This window comes from Podarcis melisellensis, assembly GCF_964234715.1.
Source record: "Podarcis melisellensis genome assembly, chromosome: 6".
Classification (NCBI taxonomy): Eukaryota; Metazoa; Chordata; class Lepidosauria; order Squamata; family Lacertidae; genus Podarcis; species Podarcis melisellensis.
The window spans coordinates 19,795,322-19,816,795 of NC_138538.1; the positions used below are offsets into that span (position 1 = coordinate 19,795,322).

Consider the following 21,474-nt stretch of genomic DNA (forward strand, 5'->3'; position numbering starts at 1 on the left):
CACATTGCTGATTGAACTAAACCATCCAAAATTCACTAAAGACAACATTTTGTACTCAGTGTTTTGTAAGTGGGGCGGGGAGGAGCTGCTGGGTCTAGCAAGCCCCCGGAAGCATCACATTTTGCTGTAAAGATGATAAAAGCATAGAACACATTGACATGAGTTGTCTTCACAGCTGCTGGATGGTGCATGGCCTTTAAAACCTTGCTTTATCTCCTCTGGAGATTTGGAAGTCAGGCACACAAGGATTTATAGAGCTGAGCCAAAACAGGTGTTTTAACTTTGCTCTTTTTTTCTTTTCTTTTGCTTTTGTTATTTCCAAAATGCGCCTCCCATTTTTCAGTAGCTTTTGACTGCCTCTTCAAAATTTCATCTTGTTTTGAAGCGTGCAAAATACCCCAAGGGCTGGATTTTAAGACAATGGGAACTGCACGGGCGTGAGTGGGCAGAAGGTAGAACTGGAAGAAAATCAGCTTATTGCCAGGACTTCAAAACACCACACAAGGCTTTCTGCAAACATCAGTAATCACTGACAAAATGGGGAGGGCCCGCAGGACAGATGTCCTCCCCCAGTGCTCTATAGGAAGTCATTTTAAAGACTTCCAGAAGCAAAGCAAGGGCCTTGATGTTGCCCATCAATAGATGGCCTCTGGCGTGCTTAACCATTTCCCAAGCCCAGTTTCAGCACCTATAGCGGGGGTGGGTGGGAATTATCTAGAATTACCTGAGGGGGGCTCTTGTAAGAATCGGTGGGTGGGAGGCGAGGGTTAAGCGCTGTCTATTCTGTGTGTTGATCAGTGGCGTAGCGTGGGTTGTCAGCACCCGGGGCAAGGCAAGTAATTTGCGCCCCCTAACCCGTGGATTTTAGCACGCGAGTTGCCACCTGCGGCAAAGCACAAAATGGCGCCACTTGCCCACTGCATGTATGGAAGCTGACTAGAATGAGAGCTGCATCTAATTCAGCGTTGCCACTGGTGCCCCCTGGCATCTGTCACCTAAGGCAGGCAGGTGCCTCACTCTACCTAATGATAACCTGCCAGGGAAGCTTTTATAAACTAGAAGGCAAAAACTCCCCACCCCCCGCGCTTCTGCTTCCTTTCAGGTTATCAGCGCACCACAAACTATTCATTATAGCTATGTTTGTAGGCTTATGTAAATGTTGTGTTAGCAGTGTTGATGGACTTTATTTACAAAGTCAAAATTGCCTGTAGCATCTCTTCCAATTCTGTAATATGAAAGCGAAATGCACATTAGACAGAACATCCACTTAGTATTAAAATGAGTCTCTTCCACTTTCAGTTTCCAGATTTATCATTTTCATACTCATTTCAAGAATAGCTCGAGAGATGCTCAAGGCAATGTTGGTGCTTTGCATCCAAATGCCCTGAGCTTTGAGGGTTAGAGTGGCCTTTTACGAGTGAAGGTACAAGCCATTTGGGTAGCTGTGGCAGAGAATCTAAATGGCAGCCTTCTTTGTAGTAGTGAGTGACTTCCTTCAGATCTGCTCTATAATGGTTCCAAGACTCTGACATCTCTTTGGTTCTGCTTGGATTGAACTCTGACAGGGTTGGTAGGGTGGTATCCAGCTAAATGGTTCTGCTAGCACAAGGAGTTTTAGCTGTACAGTGGAGTTTCTTCACCTTCTTCTCTCCACATGCAAACCCACACAAACCTGAACTCTGTCCCAACCCTCCGAAGCAGATTTACAGGGGGCACACAGAGAGAGGAAAAGGTGGGGGAGATCCATTTTGTGTAATAATTGTGTGTGTGTGTGTGTGTGTGTGTGTGTGTGTGTGTGTGTTGTTGTTGTTGTTGTTGTTGTTTTGAGAGAGTGTGTGTGTGTATGCACCTGAAGTAAGAGAGACAAGAGGAAAGACACATATGGAGAAATATCCAATTAAATGTCACAAATCACCATTAAAAAATATTACACATTAATATTTCTGCAACATTATGCTTTTACACTACAGTGGTACCTCACGTTACAAACACCTCGGGTTACAAACACTTCGGGTTACAGACTCCACTAACCCAGAAGTAATACCTCAGGTTAAGAACTTTACCTCAGGATGAGAGCCAGTGGCCCAGTGGCAGCAGGCGGCCCCATTAGCTAAAGTGGTGCCTCAGGTTAAGAATGGTTTCAGGTTAAGAGCGGACCTCTGGAACAAATTAAGTTCATAACCAGAGGTACCACTGTATTGGGCTATTTCCCATAGTGCCAGTATATTTACTTCTTTTTTACAAAAAGCCTTTGGAGTAGAAAGTTCTGTTTTTAATTTATTCTTGGTGTGTTTTTACTTAGTACCCAAAATGGATGACCAGAAGAAGTGGGATGGTTGGAAAGGACTCAGTCATGTCCATCGGAAAATAAGTGGGGTGGGTCCGCAAAGGGGATGACAACCTACCTTACTTCAGAAACTGTTCTACTTGTAAATTTCAGGAATGATCCTCCTAACCGGGGCTTCTGACAATTTGAGTTCCACTTGATACATTTGAACCTCTAAATCTGAATTGGAGTTTTGTAGAGGCAGATTTCATAAAGTCCATTTGCTGCCTTTTGATAGTACCCTCCCCCAAAGTCTGCTACCTGAGATGAGCCATTAAACAGCACCTTAATGGTAGGATCGCTGCTCTTTTCTCATTGAAAGATAATCTTACACTGAACACTTCACAGCCTTTTCTACTCCACTGTTTGCTGCAGATTTGTGCTATAGCGTGGTAAAACCACACGTGCAATTAGATTGTAAATCTCTCTTGCTTTGTGCAATCAATAATCATCATTCTGAAAGCGTGTGTTTGATGCACCTGGTCCTTTAAAGGAAAAAAAACCACCGCAGATTTGTCCTGAAGTTACTTAGCACTGATAATTCATTAGGAGTCACAAAAATTCAATCAGGGACTTGTAGATTTGCACTGGTGGGAAAAGCTCTCCTGGAAGCAGCTGTCATTTTGTGTTCCTGGAATCCTGCCTGTGTATACGGAGCCTTGTGTTCCAAGACAGCAATATCATTAAGGGCCAACACCTTTTGGCAGTAGCCCAGGGAAGTATCTGAGGTGGAACTACAGTATCAGCACTGCATTTGAGCAGGTGAATCACAGCAGCCTTCTTCTACCAGTCAGAACATAACGGGAATAAGTTCTGAGCAGCACATAACACACCCGATGAGCACAGTGTGGCAACACAAGCACGGATATGGGTCAATCACCAAGCCAGTGCTTCTGAACCTGTCAAGGCCGGCCCTACCCTTAGGCAGCTGCCTCAGGCAGCAGATACAGTGAAATGCTGGAGGACAGATGTGTGTGTTCCATACTTCCTTAAGCTAGCCTCCTGCCCTTGGGTGCAGTGGAGAATCCTGCCCTCTCACCAGTCAGGGCAGCGTTGCTCACTTGGCTTCCCCAAACCATATGTCATTACTGGTTACTAAGAAGGTGGGGTGGGGAGAAGGCATTTTTGCCAGCCACCGCTGCCCATCACTGGTGTTGAAGTAAAGTTCAACTGCCAATACATTTACCTTCTGGACCGATGGGGGTAGCTAAGCAAATCAGTCTCTTAAGCTTAAGCCAAGAAATAGTATTCTCTGTGAAACTCAATATCAATATACGTATCAAGGCTTTGAGATTAGACCACTGAAGAAGCCCGGAAAACTACATTGGGAGTGTACTATCTGCAAGCTCCAGTAAAAGGGCCCCATCGGGGCGAACAGCTGCCTCTTGATTACTTTGAGTGCCAGGGCGAAACAGGTCAAAACGCCAGCACCCTGTCTACAACTTCATTAACATCCATCTACAACTTTGCTAGCATCTCTCGGTATTATGAACAACACCGAACTTACCTTTTGTTGGTATCTTCATGAACTTACCTAAAAAGATAAAGAAAACAAAAGACTGAGTTAAGTTCATCTTAGGTTGGTTAGTTAGCAAGTCTCTGTGGCTTTGCATAAGGTTTTGTATTTTTCTCAGAAGATTGATAAAGAATGTATAATCCTTTTGGTAATTATTGTGTGTATATTAGTCGCCAACGTGTTGCATGAGTCGTACTACGTCCTCTCCTCTGACAGCAAAATATCCTGGGCTAACAGGCAGAGTTGACACACCTGCCCTGATGTCAAAATGGCCTCCACTGTAGAATTGCCAGGCACTGACTAGTAGGCATTCAAGAAACTGCAAAAGTACCAAAAACTAAAGTGGCGGTTGGTGTGCAATTCTGCTTTCTAGCAATCTCAGCCTTCATTTTAAGAAAAAGAGAAAGTTGCCAGGGTTTAACCTTGTGAAGGGATGCTTGGAAATGTGTGAGCCGTTCCTACTGGTGAAACCTCAGGAGCCAGGAGGATTACAGAGCAAGATTATGAGCTCCAAGTGGTTGGGTCTCCCTTCAACACCTTAACTAGAGGAAGCAGAAGAAATGAAACAAAAAATGTCAAGCTTACTAAAGGTACATCGGTTGTAAAATCTGCCTTTTCTTGGTAAATATTTTATTTTCTTGGTACAGTGTTCACACTGCCCACAGAATCCATCATCAAGCCCAGGGGTGCAACAATTGTTTTGCTGCAAAGCAAATGTTCACATATAATTTTTAGAAAACAGGTTTGACTTATGCCTTTGGCACCATTGGCTCCTCTTTGCAAATGGCGCCCAAAGGAAAGAGTAGCCAGCTCCAGGACTTTTTACTTTTTGAATTAGTTATGTTGTTCTTCGCTGAGCACCAGAGTTCAAGCCAGTCCAGTAGAGGCCCCCTGAAAACTGTCTGTTCCACCTGTACAGGATCAGTTTAGATCAGCCTTTCTCAAACGTGGGTACCCAGATGTTGATGGACTACAACATGGGTAGGCAAGCTAAGGCCCGGGGGCCAGATCCAGCCCAATCGCCTTCAAAATCCAGCCTGCGGACGGTCCGGGAATCAGCATGTTTTTACATGAGTAGAATGTGTGCTTTTATTTAAAATGCATCTCTGAGTTATTTGTGGGGCATAGAAATTTGTTCAATTTCCCCCAAAAAAATATAGTCCGGCCCTCCACAAGGTCTGAGCGACAGTGGACCAACCCCCTGCTAAAAAAGTTTGCTGACCCCTGGACTAAAACTCCCATTATCCCGGACCACTGGTCCTTCTAGCTAGGAGTAATGGGAGTTGTAGTCCAACAAGGCTACAGGCTACAAGGCTAAAGGCTACTTTAGATTACTGTGGGCCGAGGAGGTGGGCATCCTGCTTTAAGAAGTGCATCTGACCACCCTTGGATGCTGACCACCTTGTCTTCTTGGATCAAGCTAAAGGTGATTGCTTGGGTAGGTCCAGGAAGTGGAGAATGCTGAAAACGTATTTAACCTGGCTTTTGACACTTGAGATATATGCTATTAGGAACCACTTTATTTTTATGGTTGTAAGATCTTTTGAATTATTTATGATACTGTGTTTCAATGTGGTAACCTACCCTGGGATGTTAGGGTGAAGGATGGGTAAATCAATCATCATCATCATCTAACTTAATATTGCAAAGAGAATATTACCAATGCATGGATAATTCTTACATTGGTCAGATGGACCAATGCTTCCAGACAAGGTATTACATGCCCATATGTGATGTGAACTCCTGACAAGTACAACATTTTAGCACCTTGATCTACCACTTGCTTTTGTGTGTGACTGTGACTGGAAATGGCAGCTTCTACTGTAAGATCAAGGGCTCTATTTCAGCTTGTTCTATTTTGATTTTTGTCCACGCAGGTGGATGTGCACAGAGGCTGATGCATCGTGACCGCTGCTGTGTTTACATTCAGCACGGAAGATGATAAGCATTCAGAAAGTGTACAGAGCTAGGCATGGGGAAGAAATCCAATTGAGCTCATATTTAAAGGCAAATCTACCTAATTCACACTTTCTGAGGCAATATGTGAACTAAAACACAGCCATCCTTCAAAATTCATACTTCTCCAACTTTTACAGTGCAATTCTCCACCTTAGCACAGGGAGTTGGACTTGATGGCTCTACAACTCTATGATTCTGAGTCATGTGTAGAAAAAAAATACCGGTACATATACTGGGGTAAACTCTATCTAAAAGTGCATATATTGGTGATAATGTCAGGATGCTGTCAGCGCCTCCCAGCTGGTTGCCCAGAAAAGTATAAGGACAAGGAAAAGTTTCTTATCATCCTTTTTTATTTCATTCTTTACACAGACAGGCAATAGAACCCAGCCTCTTGGATAATGGCATTGTCCCGAGTGAATCTCGACCCCACATCTCTCCCACTTTCTCATTCATCATTCTCATCGTCTCCTCTATGAGTGCTGCTACGTACCCTCTGTCTTTGAGCTCTTTGCTCTCCTACTTTTAAGGCTCTCCAGATTCTGGGAGAAGGAGGGTCTGGAATGACAATATGTCATCTGGGTGTTGTTCTGGCTGTCCCATGATTTCCCAGTTTTTCCCCTCATTTGCCTCTGAGCTGTGACCTCCCACAAACCACTGTTGTAAATCTATATCTTCCTCCTCCCTGGAAGGGTCAGGATAGGGAGGCGGTCTCCACCATTCCTCCTCTGCCTGGTCCCTGACTAATAGCATACAAAAATGCATTATGTATAGGAAAATTTGCTGTGAAAAAATGTGTATTTTAGGGGCAATTGTGTTTATTGTTTTTAAAGCAAGCTGATGTGGAAATGTGAAGAACTGAATTTAAGGTTGGAGAAAAGAGAAATCGACAGATTTGCTCATCATTAATAGGTGCCTGGCAATTTACCATGATTCCTAATCTTTCAAAGGCCACCAGCTTCTTTACCAGATGTATTAATCAGATTAGGAAGGGTATAACAATCATAATATTTGAGATACAGATGAGGAAAAACCAAGTTAACAAGGAAAGAACTAATCTTAAAGGGAATGTAGAAAACACACCCTTGGTGGCTGAAATGTCGAGTATGGATATGATACATAATACCAACATCTGCTGAAGTATCAAAATTTGACTGGTCCCAAGGGGACCCAGATTTGAGAGCAATTACAGGAAGTCTGGTCATTACATATAAATATCTATTTTAATGTACTACTGAATTACTCAGAAAAGATTTTTAGCATAAATATGAAAGTGCTTTATCAACAAAAGAAAACATGGTACTATTGCCCTTCACTGTGAGCAGATTATCTGCTTGGGAAGTAGAGGAACCTAAGAAGGTTTCTTAATTCCATAACTATAGATAGGGAGGTCATTTGTAACACCTAAGTGTTTTAACAAGAACACATGAAATTCCACTTCCTATTTCCCTTAAAAGCAATAATCTTGGCAGGTCGTTTCACATATTTACTGCCTTTTGTTTCATTTTCTAAAAATTAAATTTATATCCCATCCTTGAACATGAAGGCTACCAGGGCAGTGCCTGGGATCTGTGTATAAAATATGTAATACAAAGACGATTATGCAATGATATAAAGCAGGTATCCAAAACGAAAACAAAAACAATGGTTTGTATCCAACTAAGTTGCGCCCTGTTGAGGCCATTTCAGCATCTGATGTGCAAAAGTGAGAGCAGGAAATGAAATGATTTTAGTGATGTGAAATCATTACCCATTTCAGTGGCCCTAACCACTTTCTGTTTTCTTTGCAGATTTTGGCAATCATTTCCATCATGTTCATCGTCCTCTCTACAATTGCCTTGTCACTCAACACTCTTCCTGAGCTCCAAGGCACAGATGAATATGGAAATCCCACCGATAACCACCAGTTAGCCCATGTCGAAGCTGTGTGCATTGCATGGTTTACAATGGAATACCTCCTACGGTTCCTCTCCTCTCCTAAGAAATGGAAGTTTTTCAAAGGGCCGCTGAATGCGATTGACTTGTTAGCCATCTTGCCATACTATGTCACCATCTTCCTCACAGAGTCAAACAAAAGTGTACTTCAGTTCCAGAACGTGCGGAGGGTCGTTCAGATATTCCGTATCATGAGGATACTCCGAATTCTCAAGTTAGCTCGGCATTCCACCGGTTTGCAATCCCTGGGATTTACGCTGAGGAGAAGCTACAATGAGCTTGGGCTGCTCATTTTGTTTCTGGCCATGGGGATTATGATATTTTCGAGCTTAGTGTTCTTTGCAGAAAAAGATGAGGAGGATACGAAATTCAAGAGCATCCCAGCATCCTTCTGGTGGGCAACCATAACCATGACAACAGTTGGCTATGGAGACATCTACCCTAAAACCCTCTTAGGTAAGATCGTCGGTGGCTTGTGTTGCATTGCTGGTGTCTTAGTCATTGCTCTCCCTATACCAATCATTGTAAATAACTTCTCTGAGTTCTACAAAGAGCAGAAGAGGCAGGAAAAAGCCATCAAGCGCAGAGAAGCTCTTGAAAGAGCAAAAAGAAATGGGAGCATTGTGTCCATGAATATGAAGGATGCTTTTGCCCGTAGTATAGAACTGATGGACATAGTGGTTGAAAAAAAGGGAGAAAATACAGGCAAAAAGGATAAAATTCAGGACAATCACTTATCCCCAAGCAAGTGGAAATGGGCCAAGAGATCTCTCTCCGAAACTAGCTCCAACAAATCTTTAGAGACAAAGGAACAAGGGTCGCCAGAAAAGGCTCGCTCATCTTCCAGTCCTCAGCATCTGAATGTTCAACAGCTGGAAGACATGTACAGCAAAATGGCGAAAGCTCAGTCCCAGCCCAACCTCAACATGAAGGAGTCAGGCCAACCCAACAAGCAAAAGGAAGAATTAGAAATGGAAGCTATTCCTGGCCCTATGGTCCCTTTGCTGACCACTCGGGCAGATGGAATAATTGACATGAGGAGCATGTCAAGTATTGACAGTTATATAAGCTGTGCTACAGAATTTCCTGACTCCGGGAGATATTCCCATAGCCCACTAACTACGCTGCCTAACAAAGGTGGGATAAATCCACTTCAGGATCCATATAGGCCAGAGGGAAGCGGGTCCAAATTCATGGAGATAAAACCAAATCTAGAAAGCAGTCGTTGCTCTACATTTTTCATAGAGAGCCCCAAAAGTACCATAAAAGTCACCAATCCTCTAAAATTAAGATCCCTGAAGGTTAACTTTATGGAAGAGGATGCCATAGGACCAACAGCATCAAACGTCCTGAGAATATACCCAGATCCCCTCAAGAGCAAAGGAGCAGGAGGAGGAGCTACAGATAGTTCTGGCCACTCTGATCGGTCTTTAATGAGTCCAGAAACCTCTATCTATACTACTGCAAGTACTCAAACACCCACAAAATCCCCCGAGAAGCAGGCAGCAATAGTTTTCAACTTCCACGATGCTGGGATACATAAATACATTGACGCCGACACTGATGACGAAGGTCAGTTGCTGTATGACTCAAGCCCTCCCAAAGCCCCACCAGGAAACCCAGCTCCCAAATACAGCATTACACACGGTGGCTATTTAAGACAAAGGGATAGTGTTTATAGAACAGAGAAGAACCACTTAGAGACTGCTGCTTTACCCTCCTCACCCAAGCTAATTGGGCAAAATTGCCTTTATTCCATGGAAAGTATCACTGGAAGAACCCGTGGTAACCAGGAAACTATCAAATTAGAGAACCACATTTCACCCGAGGTTCACATATTACCGGGTGGAGGAGGACATGGTAACACACATGATCAAAAGATCTGACATGTAACCCAGAACTTTTGGTCAAAGCTGAAAAGGAATGCCTTTACACTCAACACACGAAGAAGAGCTTCTGCATGGCATGAACTTTTGACTGAAACAAGCCACCTGTTTTTTAAAAGCAAGAGGATGCCCTCAAGGTGGGCTCAGGAATAAGTCCTTCTCTGGATCCACTACAAAGTTACTGCCCACAGCCATCAACTGAAACGAAGATTGTGCATCTTGGTCATAATTTGATCTCCTTTCGACTTCCTTCATTGACGATAGTGTGACCAAATATTCCATTCACTCCCCCCCCCCCTTTTTGATGGATCTCTTATATGTGGCAGTATCAACATCCGACACTGCAATTCCCCCTTTAAAGGAGACCAAGGTGGCCAGAGTCAAATACTGGAAGAAATGGTTAGGTGTGGTAAGAATAATCAGTGATGCAACACTTTTTGCATGAGGGCAACTGTTTCAAACATCCCCAGCTATGCCTTCTTCTCTGAGGGATACGAGGTCGAAAGGTAACAGAATGGGCTGGTTAAATTGCGGATTCAGTGAATTGAGAAATAAACTGTTTAAATTCTCTGTGTGTGCTTAATACTTCAAGATTCATTGAGACCTGAAGTTTTCTTTATAAAAAAAAGTAACAGCAGGGTGAGTTGCACCACTTGTATCTAAGTCCAAAACACCCCTTCAAAATTATAGCTAAGGATAGCACTTATTACTGCTCATAGTAACACCAAAACAGAGATCAGGAAAGCAGTTTTTAAACTGAGATTAGAAAGGCAGTTTTCAAACTGAGAAGACAATGGGAATGGGTGTGTGAAGGAAGCATTGTTCTGCTGTTATGGGTGAGAGGGTTTGGTTGGTATTCTTAGAAGGGAGCAACCAAGATGTAGCTGACCCTTTTGTGTGTTGCGGGAAGGCTACTACCCAAAACCACAGCCATAATGTAAACGAAAGGACAGTGCAACCACTGGAGATTCTGACCAAAGCATTAAGCTGGGAGTCCATACTGGTTTTATGATTGTCTCCAGCACAAAAGGGACTAAAGTTAATAGTATGAAAAGGCATTAAATGTCGGCTCCCTGAATTATTTGCACATCCTTTCATGGCTTACACCTAATCTGTTATCCATGCCAGAAGAATCTTTCTGCCACATTTTGCACTTAAATAGCGCAGAATGAAAAGATATGCAAGTTTAAAAAACATAAATATGCAAAAATAGTAACAACAATCTTAAGCAATTAGCCTGATCCTCCTCTCATTTGGACTGGTTGTGAATCATAAGAGGCTCCCGCTGGAGTTTCACAGGTGTGGTGTAAATGAGAAGAGAATCAAGTTTCAAATATTTTGTTTTTAAACTGGCCGTTTTAAAGAAAACCATAAACGCCAGCTTGGATTTATAACATAGGCTGGTATATTAAATCTTGTATCATTTAGGTTTGCTGATATCAAAAGCACTTTATGTTGATTTTATTATTGCGTTTGACAAAGGTGGCGTAGAGAAGCAGAGAGAATGTATTTTTTTAAATAAAAAAACAAACAAACAACCTAGCACTTTAAAACAAGCACTATCTTGATTTGTGCCTCGTCACATCTGTGATTTGTTACCCACCTGGTAACGAACTGCGATAACTGTGATGATAACACTTAATGTTGTGTCCATTGTTGCTGTAGTATATGTGTCATTGAAGGTTTGACTTCTCTTTCAGGGTACACTGTACTCTGATGTGGACTCAAAGTCTAGTATAAGAGGTGGGCAGTAGAAGAAGAAACTTTAGGTCACTGCTTTCCCCCCTATAAACACAGGTGAAATAGACATGAACTAAACTTCGGAGCAAGTTGGTAAAAGTAGTATAGAGAAATGTCATGCTCTTGTTTTCCTCCTTCAATAATAATGTGGGTTTTGTTCAGTTTTTCTAGGAAGATATCAAAATATTGCATATGGGCTATATGCAATATTTTCACTGGCCATATTCAAGGACTGAGTTTTAAAAACCTGGGAATAGTGAAGTTTTTTGGCCAGTACATCAAATCAAGGTTGCTTCCAGCTGGGTGTTTATTATGGGATATGTGCTCCTCATGCATGCAGATTTTTCGCAGCATCCACATTACATTGCTGGCATCAAAATGCTGGCCTGTATTCTCTCCTGCCCCCGTATCATCTGGATTTAGCCTTCCCCGGGCGAAACCCAAAACATTTTTAAAAAACACCTGTTGTCAGTGACCTGTGTGCAGTATCTGAATGGCCCATTTACAATATTAAGCCTCCATTTGGAAGCACAATAACCTTTTTAGACATGGGTGTTTTATCAGTGATGTGCATTGCACCTACAGTGATGCATAAACCACCTGCATGCTACAGGCCTCGAGGCTCAATTTTTCTGAAACAAAAAGCTGTCAGTAATATATTGCACCCTTGAAAAAGACCACCCCACTATCTGGATATACATGTTTCGTCAAACAGTTACGTTTCCGATGTCATATAGTCATTGGTTGGTCATGACTGTCATTCTTGTCCATTCAAGCTGTACTGTACTCTTGCCTCTAATGCACACAGCGTGGATGGACAAAAGCAATAAGCGCATTGGGGTTGTCATTATCGCTTTGTTAAGTTAGACCTCTGGCTGGCACAATATTATATGTAGGTATGGAGATGTTGCACATTGGCTGAATTATTCAGTAATCCAGTATTGTTGGGATTACTGAATAATTTCCCAATATTTCCAGAGAGGCCTTACAGTTACGCTATTGTCCTATTCACTCACAAGCGCATAAGACAGATCAAGATATGGATAAGCTCAAATTGGGTACAGTTTAGGCCAGTAAAAGTCGGATAAGCTCCTTTCCGTGCAAGAAGTCGCACAGTCAACAGCCAAAAATGCACCTCTGTATTCAAAATCCCAACAGAATAGCATATTTGAAAAGAACACCCCCTACCCCAAGTTAGAAGTCTGTCTTTGTTCATTCAAAACTTGCATTAAGGGTGAGCCTCACAGTAATTCATACAATGTACTTAGAAGAGTTAAGTTGTAACAATCAAATAATTATTAGGAACTAATGATACAGCAAATGAGCTTTAAGCATATTATTGCAGTGATCCATTCTTAATTAAACTGACTATTAAGTGAGTTCCATTGAACTCGGGAAGCTTCCTTCATGTTTAGGACTAGACTCTGGGAAAGATTATTTTAGGGATGAAAACCAATTGCTACAGAAAACTCCCATGTATTTTAAGTGAGGGGGTGTTAAATAGTTTCAACACTGGGATTGGCAGGGAGGCAAGACCTAGACTGCTTATGTGCTTAAGCAAAGGCAAGTGAATTAGGTCATTTGCAAGTCAAACCCCTAAATTGTTTGTGTTAAAAGTCTGTCATGTCCATTATCAGCACAAATGTTTTAAATAAAAACAAATTCAGGGAAAAATTACTTTTTGATATATAAAAAGTATACAGTGGTGATTTCCACCTTGCATATTTTAGAGCTGATTCTTTCATGTAAAAAGTTTTCAGAGGAATTGTATTTTTCTTATCCGAAAGCAAATGCGTTTGACTATAGCCATATAGAGAAAGTATTTAACAAATCGCTATTGGAAATGAGACATTTGAGTTCCTAGATGACAGTCACAAGAATCGCGGCATTTAAAAAACAAACCTGGAATATCAACTGGTGCAACTCTCCTTGTAACCAAAGGCCCTGTTATTGCCTTGCGTGGACATAGTGTGACACAAAACTATCATTCATCTAGCGCTAACTTCTCAAGTAGCATGTTACCGGGTCACTTTTGACAGCTTTGTTCAAAAGTATCATAAAGTATCTATCCTTTGAGTGTGAACCGCCAAAGTCCTATAGATTTCTTATAGAAAGAGAATAATTAAAGATGGGCATGCACTATGCTCAAAAACATTTCTTTCTTCTGTTTGTGAAAGTGTTATTCTAGCTCACATTTTGTGCCCCGCAAAAAAACAAAGAAACATGGATCTCTGGGGCAAACCGCACTGCTGTGAATGGGTTCTACACAAAGCCATAGCAATGGTCCTGTATCTTCTGTTCATTTCAGTGCAGCTTGCACCGGAGAACCTAGGATTGTGTCCTATGATTAATTTAAATTAAATGATGCCTGACAATGAGCTGCTTTGTACAAACTAGGTATAGATGTATGAGCACTGGGAAATCTACTCTGAACTTTTGAGAAGCATTTGGAATGAAAGGAAAAATCCAAAAGAATTGGGGAAGGGTCTGCACTCATCACAAATGGGAATAGTAGTGGGGTGGTTTTTTGGGGGGACCACAATGCAGAAATCCATAAAGTATTGAAAATAACGCCTCTGTACAATTTGCTTGTTTGTTAGATGCATAGCTGGGCCTTTCACTAGCTGAACTTGCCAAGAGGAGGTCAAATGAGCAAACACACTGTCTGGTAAATCAGTTGCTGTGGCTCTACAGTAAAACAGACAAACAGGAGTCCCATTTGATGTGGCTCTTGAAGGGCTGTCCCAATTCAGACTGCTGAAGAGAGAATGAAATCTTTTAAATTTCACTCTGTAGAAATAGGCACGGCCAGCTTCAGGTTTGAAGGGACCTGGGACAAAGCACGCTCAAGTGAGCTCCCTCCTCTATAATTGGGCTCTGCTGGGCTTCCCTAGTGGCAATGGTGGCGGCAGCAATCAGAGCAGCAGCAGGTGGCTGTTGCCCAGCCACCATTTTGATTTCCCACAATGCCTTCAACACAGCACTTCACTGAGGCATGGTGGAAAATAAGAATGGTATCTAGACTAACTGCCGGGTCTTCACTTAAAATGCTGGGCCAAAAAAATATTAAAGGAGGGTCAGGGCAGGTAACAGGCAGGGCTGGAGGCCCAGGAGCTGCCCAAGGGTGCTGGGTGCCCCGGAAATGGTACTGCCCAGCAGAACTTGTTTTCTCGTTAAATCTTTTTTTCTAAAAGATACAGAGATGCATGAGAGAAAGAAGAGAATCCAGCGAACAATAATGAGCATACGAGATGAGAGAAAGTGGAGTGTAGGTATCTACTTTGGAGATAGACCATTTGCTGGGATAGTGAGGGGGGAAAATTCCAGTGCAGAAGCTCCTAAACTAACCATAGTTAAATGGTCCTCTTGACCCAATAAACTTTATTGGCAGAAAGTATTTGTTAGGTTGTGGGCGAACATAGCAGACGACACAGCGATTTCTCCAGAGCAGCTCTTTACTTGTAAGCTGGACAGAACTGAACAGCAAACAGCTCAGCCGGCCTGCTTTTATAGGCAGCCGGCTGTCATCATTGTAGCAACAACAACCCAGAGTTTCCCGCCTAAAATAACTGACGTGGACCTGAGTGAAAACTATCTACAGTATCCCCCTGCTGGCCCAGGGTGAAACTTCACTACATAACAGTATTCACTCGGCATTTGATCATCAGCACTTTCCTTTTTTTAAATCTTTGCCTATGTGCTATGCACCATGCAAATAAACAAACATATTACAGGGCAGAATTCGCCTAACAAGTCCCATGAACGGACACTGCTCAAGGACTTCCATTTGTGCAACAGTGGTTTCCCCTCTCTCCTCCCCCCAAAATTGGCCCAGGTGGGTCAGGAGAACCCCCAGAAATGGTGCATAGAACTGTGTGCTGGGGGAGGAGAGGGAAATCATGCCATCTGACAAACTTTGTACCTGCCTCCATCTTTGTTTGCCTGCCCCATGATGGACAGCAAATGGGTTGAAAAGAATGAGTGCAGACCTTGCACTTAGCTGAGGGGCAATTCTCTCAGCTGCTAGCTTGCTTCTTCTTTTTTCCTTTAGCAAGAAAAAAAAATAGCCGTATTTGTGATTGTGGTAGATTTCTCAGTGCCTTTTTTCATAGAAACATCACCTAAGCACACTTCAGGAACATGAAGAGCATTGTCCTGTCCTATGGGTGGTCCACATTTTATGAAAGTCTTGAGAATCAATGATTGCAAAAGAAGAAAAAGATGACCCGCAGGGTGCGTATTTCTTCCCCGAACAGACTGTGTGGCAAAGGGCCTGAGGAATTTTTCCCCCTGCGTATATCACGTTGCATCCAAATCAGTGTGACGTGTTACCTTAGCAACTATGGCTATCATAAACTGTAGCCTTCCCTTCCCTTTGCAGCTAATAAGGTACAAGATTTTTAAGCAAAACAGTATTCTCTTCTGTAAAAAAAAAAAAGACTGTAATGTATTGATAATATTTGTACCTATTCTATATTTATGTCTTGACAGAATGACGACTGGTACTAACTTGTGATTCGTATACCAGGGGTATTTCAAGCTCATGTGGAGGTTACTAAAGCCGCATTCTCTCGACTGATACATTCCACATGACATTTGGTAGATCAGAACACTCTTCCGAAACACCCATGCCATGCCGTTGGTACAATCGCCACATAAAGCAACAATAGCAGTGGGTATTCTGTGGCATGGCTAAAACACTAATGTATGTGAACGTGAATTCGCACAGCCTGTTCACATGGCGGTTATCACATGATGGGCTTATTGTATGTCAAGCTTTGCTCCACCATGGGAGTGCTAAATTTGAGGCACTCTTATTTGCTTCCACAGCTGCCAGCTCCCCAATGCATTCCAACAGGCAACCGGACAAAAATCCAGCTATCAGCATTTAAGGGAGAAAATAAACATATCCCTCCTGCATCATGATGATGAGAGATGCTGCAGCTGTGGACGTCCTCTTCCCCCATCTCACTACTTAGCTGCCTAACAGCTTCCGTCTGTCAACTAGCCTTAACAGTATTCAGCTTCTCAAGAGCCCTTCTTAAAGGGGATAGATGACATGGTGCCCTTTGGGTGTTGTTGGGCTTGCGGCAGAGGGAGAAATTGGATTTGACTCACATTTAAAGGCCAATCTACAAAATTCACACTTTCCAAGAAAATATGTGGACCCAAACACAGCTGTTCTTTAAAAATTCACTCATCTCCAAATTTTGCAACAGAAGTAAGATGTACTAAAATGCATATAAAAGGGTAAACTGTATATTTTTTAAAATGTATTGATGAAAATAACGTAAGAAAAATTGGGGGAATGGCATTGCAAAAATATGTATATTAAGCAGAACTGAGTACAAAAATGTGCCTGTTTGGAAAAAAGTCACACTAAAAGGCTGGTGAATTCTCATGAGGATTTATTAAAAGATAATACAAACTGCTGCAGAAATTCAAGATTGGAAAAATGAGAAACAACACCGACAGAGCCATCCATTCCCAGTTGGGCCACAACTCCTGTCATCCCTGACCATTAGCTTTTCTGGCAAGGGCTCATGGGAGTTGTAGTCCAAAAACCTCTGGAGGGCACCATGTTGACTCCCCATGAGCTAGCCAAACTGAGGCTCCTACTTACATCAGTAAATTGTTGTGCTTGGACACGATTTTCTTGTTTAAAGCTCCCTGGAACGTCCAAGAGGAGCAATTCCATCAAACCGCCCATTATATGGGACTTTCACTCATCCCATTTTTTAATAAAAACCAGGGTTGTGGGAATCCACTCTCAATGAACTGAGAGCGCAGAGGTTTCAGAGTCACTCTTTCCCTTTGTCAAATTTTCCCGTACGACCAATCATTAATTCCCCTTAGATGGTAACCAAAACAAAGCAAAAGTAGTCATGGAGGTTGCTTTATAAACAACCTGTCAGGGAGAATATGGCTTTAATAAAGTTCTGGTTGAAAGTACAGCTCTTTGCTGTTCCTCCAGTTTGCCATTGTGTTGGCTCTGTAAGTAGTGCTGAGGGGAAAGTCGGGCGACTTTCATGCATTCCAGAGTAGTCTATTTTTCTGTTCCGATAAAAAAAAAATGGGGTGGGGGATGATATATAAATATATGACTGTATTTTTAGCAAATTTATAATAGGGCAATCAAGTCAAAATTCTTCTTTTGTATTACAGAATAATATATTAGAGTCTCTGTTGTCAACAATTTCCATAGTTGACCTTCTTATTTCATTTTGCGTGTGTGTCCGTTCTAAAGGAATGTTATAGTATTTTCCCACTGAACTGTGATGACTGCAAAAAAGGTCACGGAGTCGGACGTTGTCATGTTTTGATATTCTCCTTAATCTGTCAGATGTTTCAAAAGTGCAAATGGGAGTTAACGTGAAGTTCCTCCTTCTGTGGGAGTGTGTGTATGTTTGCGCGTGCCAGTCAGAATGGCTCAGACTCTGATCTAAGTGGAACGCAGACATGTAATCCGTTAACTTCATACTTTGACCTCCGTGAGGTCCCTTCCAGATGTACATCAGTTATAATAAGATTAAAACCAATCAGAGTGCATGGATTACGTAATGGGCTCAATCCTTTGGGCAGGATAAGTGGCCAGTTGAGAAGATCTTATCCACCACATGCTTTGTGTGCAAAAAAAAGTGGGTGCTCCAAAAGTCCAGACCAGCCTTTCCTAGCCTGGTACTATCCAGATGTTCCCATCAGCGCCAGCCAACACAGGCGGGAGCTGAAATCTAGAGGGCACTGAGGTTGAGGAAGCCTGGTCCAGATAATTCAGAATTCCCCTCCCCTTGAGAGCAGGAACTGGTGCTGGTGTGGTTAGGAAAGAACACTCTGCACACCTTCAGAAGCACAGCATTTACCAGGCAGTGTGAAAACATAATTAAAACACAGTCCCAGCAAAGACAAGATACACAGAAACAAAAAGGCTTTCCTCACAGCCAGGCATAAGCTTATCTGTGTCAGCTTCACAGCACCGCACATTCTCCCAGGAAGCATAAACCTGCCTGCTAGCCTCCAGTGCGATTCCTCCTGCAGAGACCAGTGGGAAATACGCTCGCCAACTTTTGAGTGGAAGCTGTGCTCTGGTGCCTGTAACAGCTGCCTGGCACTCGGAAATTTAGCAAGTGGCGTCTTCTCAATTGCTTCATCTCTGTGCCAAATAAAAAAGAAAGAAAGCTGTTGAAGGCACTAGAGACAACTGAGCCCGTGTGGTGTAATGGTTAGAGTGCCTGGGAGACTAGAGTTCGAATCCACACTCAATAAATAAGTGGCAGGCATGGGAAACAGGGAAGTAGATTCCACTTAATGCAAAACACAGAACTTTGGTTTAAGGGAAGGGGTTTTGCAGAGGGGAAAGAGCGGGCATGGATGCTTCAGTCACCTGCTCCCTACACTTCTGCGCTGCAGGCTTCAGTATTTCCTCCTTTTCAAATATAATCTTACATCAAGCAAAAGGGCTGTAGCGCTTTGCATGCAAAAGGTCCCAGTTTCAATCATCATGTAGGGCTGCAGAGGGATGGCATTCTGTCTAAAACCCTAGAGAGTCACTGCTGTTAGTGTAGAGTCCACAAACAATACTAAGCTAGATGGACATGATAAAAGGCAGCTTCCTACATCCCTTATCGCCACACTTACTAGGTAATGAGACCAAGAGCCCTGCCTTCATTTGCATCTGGTTACTCTATTCCTTACATAGACTAGAGGGATTTGCCCAAGTATAAACTGAGCAAAGAATCCACAGTTTGTTCCAATTAGGATCTGACATTGCTTAAATGTGCTGGGATATGTAATCAAGCAGCTGCTGTAGGCCAGGAATAGCTAGCATGGCATCCGCCAGATGTTGTGGACTACAGCTCCCATCATCCCTCACCACTGGCCATACTGGCTGGCACCAATGTGAATTGGTGCCCAAAACGCCTGGAGGCTACCACTTTGGTTACCTCTGTTATATATATAGAGAGAGAGAGAGCATGTGGCCAGGTTTGTTTGTTTGTTTTTTCTGTTCCTTTATAATAAAGAGCTGATTCCATTGCATCAACAGAATCACACGGTGTGGAAATTTATTATATAGGCCTCCAGCTCTGACAAGCAAAGGCTCCGACATGATCTAACATGAAACCTTGTGTTATATGGAACTTTCATAAAAGTAATTGAATAATGAGAAGAGCTGGTACCAGATATCTAGCAGTCTGAAGAAATAGCCAATGGTTAGATAGTTGATAGATGATAGATAGATTATGATAGATGATAGATAGATAGATAGATAGATAGATAGATAGATAGATAGATAGATGATAGATAGATAGATGATAGATAGATAGATAGACAGATAGATATAGATAGATAGATGATAGATATAGATAGATAGATAGATAGATAGATAGATAGATAGATAGATGATAGATAGATAGATAGAGATAGATAGATGATAGATAGAGATGATAGATAGACAGATAGATAGATGATAGATAGATAGATGATAGATAGATAGATAGATAGATAGATAGATAGATAGATAGATAGATAGATAGATAATGATAGATGATAGATAGATAGATAGATGATAGATAGATAGATAGATAGATAGATAGATAGATAGATAGATAGATATAGATAGATAGATAGATAGATGATAGATAGATAGATAGATAGATGATAGATAGATAGATAGATAGATGATAGATAGATAGATGATAGATAGATAGATAGATAGATAGATAGATAGATAGATAGATAGATGATAGATAGATAGATAGATAATAGATAGATAGATAGATAGATGATAGATAGAGATAGATGATAGATAGATAGATAGATAGATAGATAGATAGATAGATAGATAGATGATAGATAGATAATAGATAGATAGATAGATAGATAGATAGATAGATAGATAGATAGATGATGATAGATGATAGATAGATGATAGATAGATAGATAGATGATAGATAGATGATAGATATAGATAGATAGATGATAGATAGATAGATATAGATATAGATAGATAGATGATAGATAGATAGATAGATAGATAGATAGATAGATAGATAGATAGATAGATGATAGATAGATAGTTAGATGATAGATAGATAGATAGATAGATAGATAGATAGATAGATAGATGATAGATAGATAGATGATAGATAGATGATAGATAGATAGATAGATAGATAGATAGATAGATAGATAGATAGATAGATGATAGATAGATGATAGATAGATAGATAGATAGATAGATAGATAGATAGATAGATAGATAGATGATAGATAGATAGTTAGATGATAGATAGATAGATAGATAGATGATAGATAGATAGATGATAGATAGATAGATAGATGTGCAGTATATGCAACAAGATGTGAACCTGTGACTGCCTTGTGCTGCAAAACACCATTTTACCATATTAAGCCTTTAATAGCTCAAATGAATATGTTTGTCCCAAATGTCAGCTGGTCCTCCCACTATCCAGTTTAGGAACCTTTTACGCAGGTAGAAGTAGTGAAATGCATTCATTAGGATAGGCAGGAAGTATGTATACTACAACTCCCATCATCCCTGATTAGTAGCCATGCTGGCTATGAGAAACTGGGAGAAACCAAAATCAGTATATTCTCCCAGCCCTAAAGGCCTGGATATTCTTCTATAAATTGCACAACCCACAGAAGTTCCAGCTGGTGGAAGTGAGGCCATGTAGTGGGCTGGTAGGTGGGTTTTGCCCTCACTGTAGTGGTGTCCCCATCTTAAGTGATTTATTTCCTGCCCCAAAGAGAAGCCAACGGCATTCCGTTATGTGGGAGAAAGCAAAGAGCTATGCAACACGAACTCATTGGGTATGTAATTTCAGTCCCAGGCATCTCCAGCTAAAAGGGGCCGTGTAGCAGGTGATGGGATAGACTTTTCTGCCAGAGGTCCCGAGGAGCCAGTGCCAGACAGAAAAAGCCACACTAGATGGACAAATAGCTTTATCTGGTATAAGCACTAGTGCACAGAATGGTGCTATCCTGACTTCCTGACAGGTGAGTCACTGCTGCTTACCAGGGGGGAGAAGGGCAAGCTAGCAAGGTTGGTGCAGTGCAAATGCACCAGCAGAGTCAATCCACTGTTGCTGCCA

At 41.8% G+C, this 21,474-nt stretch overlaps 1 protein-coding gene across 1 annotated transcript in view; it reads left to right on the forward strand.

The window, feature by feature from the left end:
• The window catches only part of KCNB1 (potassium voltage-gated channel subfamily B member 1), a 200,011-nt gene extending 186,495 nt beyond the window's left edge, over nt 1-13,516 (forward strand). Inside the window, exon 3 of the mRNA XM_081916774.1 lies at nt 7,592-13,516. Within this exon, the coding sequence (XP_081772900.1) occupies nt 7,592-9,622 (2,031 nt within the window). The 3' untranslated portion in view covers nt 9,623-13,516. The remainder of the gene's footprint in view (nt 1-7,591) is intronic.
• The last annotated feature ends 7,958 nt before the right edge of the window (nt 13,517-21,474 follow it).